At 33.0% G+C, this 10,606-nt stretch overlaps 1 protein-coding gene across 1 annotated transcript; it reads left to right on the plus strand.

Annotated features, from left to right (window-relative positions):
- The first annotated feature begins 7 nt into the window (after positions 1 to 7).
- LOC106476623 (SLIT-ROBO Rho GTPase-activating protein 1-like) lies at positions 8 to 9,564 on the plus strand. The gene is made up of 6 exons (XM_013937268.2): positions 8 to 796; positions 1,627 to 1,732; positions 2,210 to 2,431; positions 3,476 to 3,564; positions 6,704 to 6,883; positions 7,417 to 9,564. Exons 1-5 carry the CDS (start codon positions 682 to 684, stop codon positions 6,880 to 6,882), a joined length of 711 nt encoding a protein of 236 aa, XP_013792722.2. The 5' UTR covers positions 8 to 681; the 3' UTR covers position 6,883; positions 7,417 to 9,564.
- Positions 9,565 to 10,606: the final 1,042 nt, after the last annotated feature.

The raw sequence follows: 10,606 nt of genomic DNA on the forward strand, positions 1-10,606 counted from the left end.
GAAATGTGTCATGTTACACATCTTAAAATAAAGTAGAGAAATGTGTCATGTTACACATCTTAAAATAAAGTAGAGAAATGTGTTATGTTACTTGTCTTAAAATAAAGTAGAGAAATGTGTTATGTTACTTGTCTTAAAATAAAGTTGAGAAATGTGTTGTTACTCATCTTAAAATAAAGTAGAGAAATGTGTTGTTACTCATCTTAAAATAAAGTAGAGAAATGTGTTATGTTACACATCTTAAAATAAAGTAGAGAAATGTGTTATGTTACACATCTTAAAATAAAGTAGAGAAATGTGTTATGTTACACATCCTAAAATAAAGTAGAGAAATGTGTTATGTTACACATCCTAAAATAAAGTAGAGAAATGTGTTATGTTACACGTCTTAAAATAAAGTTGACAAATGTGTTATGTTACACGTCTTAAAATAAAGTAGAGAAATGTGTCATTACTCGTCTTAAAATAAAGTTGACAAATGTGTTGTTACACGTCTTAAAATAAAGTTGAGAAATGTGTTATGTTACACGTTTTAAAATAAAGTTGAGAATTAAACTCGAAATTTATTTGATACAAATAAAATGAAATATATTAAGCTAAAATACTAGAGTATCAACTACTAGATTAGTCTTAGCAAAATTGTAACTTTTTTTTGGAGTAGGAGAGGATCCATTAGCAGACATGACAGACACAAGCGACATTAACTCAGTCGCGGGAGTGTTAAAGCTGTATCTGCGAGAACTACGCGAACCCTTATTTCCAATTTTCTTCTTCGATCAGCTGGTGGAAATAAGCCGTAAGTATGAATTTTCTTGCCAGTTTGGGGTTTTAATGAAACCTAGCCAGATTAGTTAATGTGATGTCTGTTACAGTAGATATGATGCATGTATATATCTAACATAAATTATTTGATATTTCCTTTATATTCAGATTTATCCAGCACCTGTGTGTGTATACTATAAAAACAGAAAAATTATAATTTATTCTATAAAAAGTTCAACCTTCTTTCAATTTGTTAGGATTTTCATAAACAATTAGAAAACACAAGTTTTATTCTAGTCTTGCAGCAGACAATACTTTTGAGTGTCTAATAAAGAAAATAACGTTCTAGAAGTGTGTATTTCTGTGTGTGTGGGCTTCAAGCATGCTGCACTTTCAGTATAGCTTGGATGTAATTGGTCAGTTGTAGATAATAGTATCGGTCAGCATAACACAATTCTCTTTTTTTATCTGACTAGGTCATAGCCATATGTTTTATACATATTAAGTTTGGTTTGTGCGTTAACTGAAATTACCTTTTTTACATTATAGCCTTAGTTATGTTAACCCTTGATGAAATGTGACGTGAGAGATCAAAATTAGAAACATTATATACTTCAAGCTTCTTTCATGTTAAAGTAAGGAAAGTTTTACTGAACATGTACAATGTACGGAAAGTTTTACTGAACAGAGGAAAGTTTTACTGAACATGTACAATGTACGGAAAGTTTTACTGAACATAGGAAAGTTTTACTGAACATAGGAAAGTTTTACTGAACGTAAGGAAAGTTTTACTGAACGTAAGGAAAGTTTTACTGAAGGTTAGTGAAATTATAGCATTAACCAGCATTTAATCTATCATTTCAGGGGTTGAATTTAAATCTGAGTTCATCAGTAAGGTTAGAGATGTTGTGGCCAGTCTCCCACGATCAGTTTTTGTTGTTCTTCGCTACCTGTTTGCGTTCTTAAATCAGTAAGTTTTATATTTTTTTTTACAGCTTACAAAAGTAAAGAAGTGAGTTAATAAAAACATCACTTTTCATAAGAGAATCAGTAATAATAACTTGGCTTGTTTAAAGAATTTATTTCAAAGATTAATTCAGTTCATAGTTATAGTATGTAATGGTTTAAACTGTGTAATTTCTCTGTTTTTTTTCAAGTGTCTAAGCTCGGGATGTTTATTTCTTATTATAAACTAACTAGTATATTTTTTTGTGGTTTTATTTGTCTGAATTCAGTATATTCACTTTAGCCATCACCTGTTGGTACACCTGTACGCAGTATATTTATTTTGGATTATGGTTTGTATTCAATTTCTTCATTTAAGATAATAGATTATTCTGTTGTTACATCTGTACTTAGGATTATCTTGTATAATGTCATGGTTTTGTGTATTATTCAATCTTGATTATTGTCTGTGAGAGGTAATTTATTTATTTTTTACTGTTAGCGTTTCGGAATTTAGCGATGAAAACATGATGGACCCACATAACTTAGCTACTTGCTTTGGTCCGTCTATGCTGCCAATACCTGAGGACAAAAACCAGGTCCAGAATCAAAACTTATTCAATGAACTTATTAAGAACATTATTGTCTACCAGGAAGAGATCTTTCCCAACGATGGTGGGATGGTCTACGAGAAGTACATCAGTCTCGACGTCCCATATGAAAAGTAGGTTCTGTTTCATTCGTCACAAACGGGGAAATCTTTCTGATGGGAAATTAAAGCTTGATATCTTAAGAGCATATTGTTTATTATCTACCAACCTGGCTGCAGGTGGCCAAATAAGATTACACTGTGAAAAAATTAAAACATTTTTATACAGTTCACTTAAACAAATCTTAAGTTTTGAATTTTTTTAGCAGATAGAGCACTTAGATCATTAATGTTCACTAAATTACTTTTTAAGGAATTCCTCTGAACTGACTGATAAAATATTAATGTACTAGGACAGTGGCTTCCAATACAGATGTATTTTGATACTATTTCTATTCTGTAATACAATTTTATATAAATGCATGTATTTAGTTTTATGTAATGTTCATGAACAAGCTAGTAATAATAAACGTTTTAACTGTTGTAAAGGTTTTTTTATCAATACTTGTTGCAACTTTAACTATTGATGGTAAGTGTATTTATCAATATAAATTTGGTTTCTGTTGAGAGTAAGTATTACACAGGCATACAAAGTTTGGAAGGATTATATTATCCAGTTATTGTTAACCCTTACAATCCTTTTATTGAAAAACAACTAATATCTACAAATGTGCAACCCCCCCCCCCCTCATGATGCTAAAAAATGAAAAAAAACAGCTAATATCTACAAATGTGCACCCCCCCACCCCCCAGTAAGTCTGCAGGCTCATGATGCTAAAAAATGGAATCTGATACCAATGGTGGGCAGAGTATTTTATAGTTTTGTGCTTAACAACAAATCGACCAATATCAACGAATGCTTAGGTTGATAATTTGTCTAAAACTAAAGTTTATTTAATTATAATGAAAGACAGAAGAGGGTCTTAGAACATTTCCTGAATGAATGTAGACGTTATTTATGATTTCAGGTTTTACAATTTTGACCAAAAAAAATCATTCTTTTCCAGAATGTACAGAGAAAAGTCGTGTATTATATTTCATCGTTGATGATAAGCCTAAAAGTATGTTGTTGGTTTTTATTTGAAATTACAGTTTTGTTTTTTGTTTTTTCATGGTTAGTGATGTCGGCGAGTCTCCAGTTGACCAATGCTCCGACGATCTCGATACGTTGGATAGTTCTGAAGCAGAGATTCTTGCTAGTGAAGATGGTGAGGACGTTAATTTCTTGTTAAAAACATGAGTTTTTGATTACACTGAAAAAAACCTGAAGTATTTTTTGAGTAAATAGTTTTGATTTTGAAAATATAATAATGAAATTCTGTTTTTTGACATAGATACCATCTTTTTAGAGAGAAATAGAGGACTAATGTACAACAAAACGATTAAAATTAATCTTCTGACAAATACAGGGTTAAAATTAAAAATTGTCTGTTAAGTAGAATCCTAACTGATAGCAGATAACCTAAGATTTTAACTAAGTTGCTTGAACATTCTCTAAGGATAAATACAAATAACTTGTTGTTATAGATGTAATTCCCCAATAATGATAGGGTTAAAATGGGAATTTTAACTTGTATATAGTTTTGGTATTTAACTTTGGAAGAAAGTTGATTTTGTTTTTAATTTCATTTGGCAGAGTTAGGTATATCATAAAAAAAACTTTTTACATCATAGAAACATCAGTTACATTAACATTCAAGTTTATCGAGATGCTCTTTAAAGTACCCATATATCAGTCACAAGCTTGTTGTTAAGCAGGAGTTTTCCACTGTGTACGGTGAGGACACTGATAGGTGACTGCTTGTTGTTAAGCACCAGTATTCCACTGTATACAGTGAGGACACTGATAGGTGACTGCTTGTTGTTAAGCGCCAGTATTCCACTGTGTACGGTGAGGACACTGATAGGTGGGTGCTTGTTGTTAAGTGCCAGTATTCCACTGTGTACAGTGAGGACACTGATAGGTGACTGCTTGTTGTTAAGCACCAGTATTCCACTGTGTACGGTGAGAACACTGATAGGTGACTGCTTGTTGTTAAGCGCCAGTATTCCACTGTGTACAGTGAGGACACTGATAGGTGACTGCTTGTTGTTAAGTGCCACTTTTCCACTCTATACAGTGAGAACACTGATAGGTGACTACTTGTTGTTAAGCGCCAGTATTCCACTGTGTACAGTGAGGACACTGATAGGTGACTGCTTGTTGTTAAGTACCAGTATTCCACTGTGTACAGTGAGAACACTGATAGGTGACTGCTTGTTGTTAAGCACCAGTATTCCACTGTGTACAGTGATTGATGACACCTTGACTTTTAATAATTAGATACATTTCATTAGTATTGATTGCCTGTTAACAGTGAGATACTGTGGATCCAAGTGCTTATTACCAACAGTTGCTGTCAAAACAAGTGCTTGTTACCTAGATACCAACAGATGTAATTAAAGTGACATTTGAACATAAAACGTAATAAGGAAGATTTATCAAAATAAATACATATTTAATACACAAAATAATTATGATAAAGTAAGAGTTAATTTTAAAGAATATAGTTGTTGCTAATGGGGACAAAATAACCATTTGCAAGGTCCCTTGTGGGACAATGGTAAGTTTATGGACACACAATAGAAAAATCCTGGATTCAATTCCTAATGGTGGAAACAAACACAACCATTTACAATAGTTAAGGTGATGTGTTATTTGCTATATTAAAATTAGGGAATAGAATTGAGGCTATCTTATTTATAATATATGAATGCTAAACTTCTTGATTGTGGCCGGTACAGTCATGCCTCAATTGTTTGTGTCATTCTTTTATGTTTCCAGGCACTTAATGTAATGTGTCATACCTCAACTGTTTGTGTCATTCTTTTATGTTTCCAGGCACTTAATGTAACATGTCATACCTCAACTGTTTGTGTCATTCTTTTATGTTTCCAGGCACTTAATGTAACATGTCATACCTCAACTGTTTGTGTCATTCTGTTATATTTCCAGGCACATAATGTAATGTGTCATACCTCAGCTGTTTGTGTCATTCTGTTATGTTTCCAAGCACTTAATGTAACATGTCATGCCTCAATTGTTTGTGTCACTTTATGTAACATGTCATGCCTCAACTGTTTGTGTCACTTAATGTAACATGTCATGCCTCAACTGTTTGTGTCATTCTTTTATGTTTCCAGGCACTTAATGTAATGTGTCATACCTCAACTGTTTGTGTCATTCTTTTATGTTTCCAGGCACTTAATGTAACATGTCTTACCTCAACTGTTTGTGTCATTCTTTTATGTTTCCAGGCACTTAATGTAATGTGTCATACCTCAATTGTTTGTGTCACTTAATGTAACATGTCTTACCTCAACTGTTTGTGTCATTCTTTTATGTTTCCAGGCACTTAATGTAACATGTCATACCTCAATTGTTTGTGTCATTCTTTTATGTTTCCCGGCACTTAATGTAACATGTCATGCCTCAACTGTTTGTGTCATTCTTTTATGTTTCCAGGCACTTAATGTAACATGTCATGCCTCAATTGTTTGTGTCACTTTATGTAACATGTCATGCCTCAACTGTTTGTGTCATTCTTTTATGTTTCCAGGCACTTAATGTAATGTGTGTGTGTGTCTTACCTCAGCTGTTTGTGTCATTCTTTTCTGTTTCCAGACACTTAATGTAACGTGTGTCATTTGTAGAAATTATTCATTAATTCCTGATCTACAGATATAAACTAATTAAGTATTTCATCAATTAACAACCAAATGATTTTCATGTAGTAGAGACATTCTTTGCACCGTGTTAAGCTGTTTGTCTGTTAGTGATTTATTATTTTTTAAAGTTTTCAGTGCTGACCAAAAGATGGAAACCATTTTTGATAAAGACAAAAACCTTCAGCTAAATGTTGAGTAGAATATAAAAAAAAACAGCAACATTTATCTGAAGTTGTTGTCTTTGTCAAAAATGTTAGTGATTTATCAACAAAAATATACTTAACTACAACATTCAAATGGTTATATCTTAACATTACTTTTTCCTTCTGTGAGCTAGTTGAAAAGATAACCACTAGGGTTTCATGAATATAATTCATCCTCAATTTATAAAACCAACAAGATGCATTTGAAGAAAACGTTCCCAGTACATATTATCATCTACAACCTTAGGACAATTAAACATTGATATTAATTAGAAGGAACTACACCTTCATAGTATTTGTGAAACTTCCGGACTTCTATTCCTTGTTATTAGGTGTATGTGGAAAGTTTCAACTGTAAAAATACAAGTATTGAATTGTTTCATGTTTTCTGAGTGTTAGTTAACAATTTTAAATAGTGTTATTGTATTACCTGTAGAATATGAAATTCTAGAGGGTGTGGCACAGCAGACGTTCTGTGGTCGAACGGATCGTGAACTCTCCTTTAAAGAGGGTGACGTTTTGCAGTTGTACTCCCAAGTTTCTAACAAGTGGTGGAAAGGGAGTTTGAATGGGAGAGAAGGACTTGTGCCGGACAATTCATCTTTCTCAAACTGAAGTAAGATTTGGTTTTTATTTCCTCTACAACGTTTTTCAGAAGAATCATTTACAAATACAAAGAACTGTAAGTTTAAATCTGTTAAGAAACTTTACTGAGTTAGGGGGAATCACCCTATTTACAGTTTGGAAAACACTGTTTTATGATACAACATTTTTATCCCACGAGTTGCTGAGACAGGTTTGTCAAGAATGAAGAAAAGCCCCTAGTCATCTACTCTGATTTACTAAGTTGCTGATCGAATGTTAATGCCATTAAATCAGACTTTAGCATTGCTTAGTGAAACCTTTTGAAACTTTGCTGTATCATGTTAGTGATGTCTTTTTCTTGGATAATAAAAGAAGTCGTACACTGATAAACATGGGAACTTTACTTGATTATTTATCAATGTTACAGAAATTGTTAAAACCAGGTTCAGGACAATCTATCAGTATAGTGTGTGTTGCCATATGATTTAACTGTTTAGACATTTATAATGGACAATTTTGAGTGTAATAATCTTGTGAGTTGAAAGTACTTTCTGTCTGTGTTAGGGATGAAGATAGAGAGAAAGTCGGTCGTGATGGTAGTGAAAGACATGCAAGTAGCAGCAGCGATTCCCTGTCGGGCTATAGTGCCAGCCCCAAGCCTTCCGTTGACATACATATACCCGAAGAAGAGACGTTAGGATCCGACACGTTCTTTCCAGATTCACTGTCCACGTTACCTTCGAGCTCAACGTCCAGCTCTGGGATTGGTTCTTTGCATTCCCTAAACATAAACTGCCGGCGAAGACTCAGCCTCAGCCCTTCCACTCTACGCAAAGTTCAGCTTTCTGCTTCTGTCGAGTTTAATCAACCCAAACTGGTTCATTCGAGCAGTGTAGGAAAGGCAATGGAAGACCTAGCAAAAGATGAAAACCTACTAATGACTAAAGACTTGTGTTTCCATGGTCATGAAAAGGAAGAGAATTACACTAATGGGCAAGTGAAAGACTTTAGCCATAACCTTACTTGTGCCTCATCAAATGTTGAGTCTGCTAAAGGTAAAGTAGTAGAATTAGCTGGAACTAATTCTGGAGATTATTCAGAAGTAATTCTCCTTTCATCTAGCAAAGGTACCCCAGACCTTGTTAGGGATCTTCCATATAATCCATGTGGACTTGATTTACCCTTGGAAAAGTGTTCAGAGGAAGAGAAGGAAAGTCCAACCTCTCAGTCCCTCATCAATAGTCCAGAATTGACCACAGCAGAAAGATTTGCCCTTTCACATCAAGGCACTCTTAAGAAAGGTAGTTCTCGACCTGGGCTAAAGTCAACCTTGCCGGTCAAGGTTTGGACAAAAACTCAAAATGGTCAGGAATCTAGTTCAAGTAAAGTGTTCACAGTGGTTTCCCAAATAGAAGATCAGATGAAGCCCACACCCGAAGTCCCTCGGAGTTTTAAACAGGAGGTGGAAATCCAGGGACATTCCCTCAATTCATTAGGTGACCATAGTTCAGAAGTTATACATTCAAGAGGTGTTTCACATATCAAGCTTTTGCCCAAAGTGAAGCCCCCTGTAATGAAGAAGCCAACACTTCCTTCTCAACCAGTGAGATTTCCAGAGAGAGAATACAAGTGAACTTTGTTAAACACCGAGTTGGAAAAAAAACTGTTCAAAGAACAACCTATACAAATAGTTCGAGCATATCACGTGCGTATTTCTGGAAATTTATGGTGAACGAACGGAGAAGAAAAAAAGGATCTAGCTACTGAAATAAGTTAATTTTTGTTTCTGTAAAACAAATTGGAGGAAATAAAGGAACAAACTGTTGAAATAAGTGTTGGTTTTATTTCTAAGAATTGGAAAAACACATGGGGTTGAGATTATTACGTGTTCGTGGAAAGTCAGATTCGAGACTATATCTGTCCTCCCATAATATATCAGATTGATCTCAAAATAATCTGTTGTTTTAATATTTGATTTCTTCTCTTGCAGTTAAACTGTGGCAGAACCAACAGTCGTAAAATGGTTCCGTTAGTACGACTTACTGTGATTAAAGATGTTTGTACATAACACTTTCATCGTAATCTTTAGGAAAAAACAAAGTTTGTATCTTCAGAATGTTTATTACTTCCTAAAAATCCATCTTGAGTAAATTACTTTTTCAAAAAGAATTATATGACATTCTATAAATTACAAACATTTTGAGAGATGAATCTAATGAGAATTGAAAATATACCTGTAGTTTTTAACCATTTTGTATGTGATTTACACTTCTCTCAATCAAACATTTACGAACTACTAAGTTATAATGTCTTGATAATGCTATATCATGTTATTTTTTTTAATAGATTATGTATTTTAATGAAATTATTATTTTGATAGAATGTACCTTGTTAATTGAAATGTTTCAGAAGTTGTATGTACTCAACTTACCATAATATCCAACTCATTAGTGTGTGCTTGCATCTTTTATTTACCATCTAGGAGGCTATTTTCTTTATGAATTTTTTTTTAATATTAAAGTTTTTGTCTTTATAACTTTGAAGTATAAAGTACTGTATTATAGATATGTTTGTACAGAATTTTGCAGAAGATGTTATGTTACAATATCCAATTTGTATTGTCTGCATGCAGAAAAAGGTTATATATGTGAATTTTAATTTTTTTTTTCTTTATGTAAAACTCGTCAGTGACATTAAATTCCACTTCCAATAGTTTTTGTATCTTTAATGTGTTTGGTATAGAAGTGCAACACCTGCAGTTCATGTTTTATTGTTTAGTGTTTCAAATACGAAGATACATAGTTTGTAACACCCGCATTTCATGTTTTATTGTTTAGTGTTTCGAATACCAAGATACATAGTTTGTAACACCCACATTTCATGTTTTATTGTTTAGTGTTTCGAATACCAAGATACATAGTTTGTAACACCCGCATTTCATGTTTTATTGTTTAGTGTTTCGAATACCAAGATACATAGTTTGTAACACCCTGCAACACCCGCAGTTCACGTTTTATTGTTTAGTGTTTAAAATACCAAGATACATAGTTTGTTGAGGTGGGTGGAACAGTGAGACATAAGTTTTATTCCAGTAGTAACTTGTCTCATTAATAACTCTTCCACTTACTGTAAGATATATATTAGAAACTTAAAATGTTTGTCTAAAAAATGAAACGCATTGTTTACCATCCACTGAGGAGGGAATCTTTTAAATTACTTTGTGTTTATTCTTTCAATGGACTTCACGTTTTATGTGATCCAGTAATCTGGATTATTAAGTTACTCTGTGCTACAGTAACTTTTATTTTGGGTTGAAGTTGTTTTTTTTAGGGATAAATCTTGTAACCTTCTATGTTTTGGGACATACAAAATTTCACATAAGTACAAAAAAGATTACTTGAAAGAGGAAGCTAAATAACACAAGTTACTCAAAGTTTGAGTCTGTGAAAGTTAAAATAGTTTTGTTCGTTTAAAAAAACAAACTCGTATAACACAATAGAAGTGAGATTTAACAAATCTTTATTAACAGAACTAATACACGTTTTGAGAGAAACTGATGTTTGGCCTCTACAACAGTTGCATAAAATTAATTACTTCAAAGTTAGGCTGCTTTTTCTATATATATATATATATATATATATTACACTAGAATCTCAACTGGGAACAGTTTATCAAAAATTAAAGACATTTAAAATATACTACATGTTCCAGAGTATTTTGGAGTTGGCCGGTAGTGAAAAAAAAGGTTAAAACC

Source organism: Limulus polyphemus, unplaced genomic scaffold, assembly GCF_000517525.1.
Source record: "Limulus polyphemus unplaced genomic scaffold, Limulus_polyphemus-2.1.2 Scaffold11050, whole genome shotgun sequence".
NCBI classification, from domain to species: domain Eukaryota; kingdom Metazoa; phylum Arthropoda; class Merostomata; order Xiphosura; family Limulidae; genus Limulus; species Limulus polyphemus.

Bases quoted from the DNA above. Each gene is read 5' to 3' on its own strand.
- LOC106476623 (XM_013937268.2), top strand. From the start codon at position 682: ATGACAGACACAAGCGACATTAACTCAGTCGCGGGAGTGTTAAAGCTG. The intron at 797-1,626 runs GTAAGTATGAAT...CTATCATTTCAG, and splicing joins TCAGCTGGTGGAAATAAGCC to GGGTTGAATTTAAATCTGAG. The intron at 1,733-2,209 runs GTAAGTTTTATA...TTTTACTGTTAG, and splicing joins CTGTTTGCGTTCTTAAATCA to CGTTTCGGAATTTAGCGATG.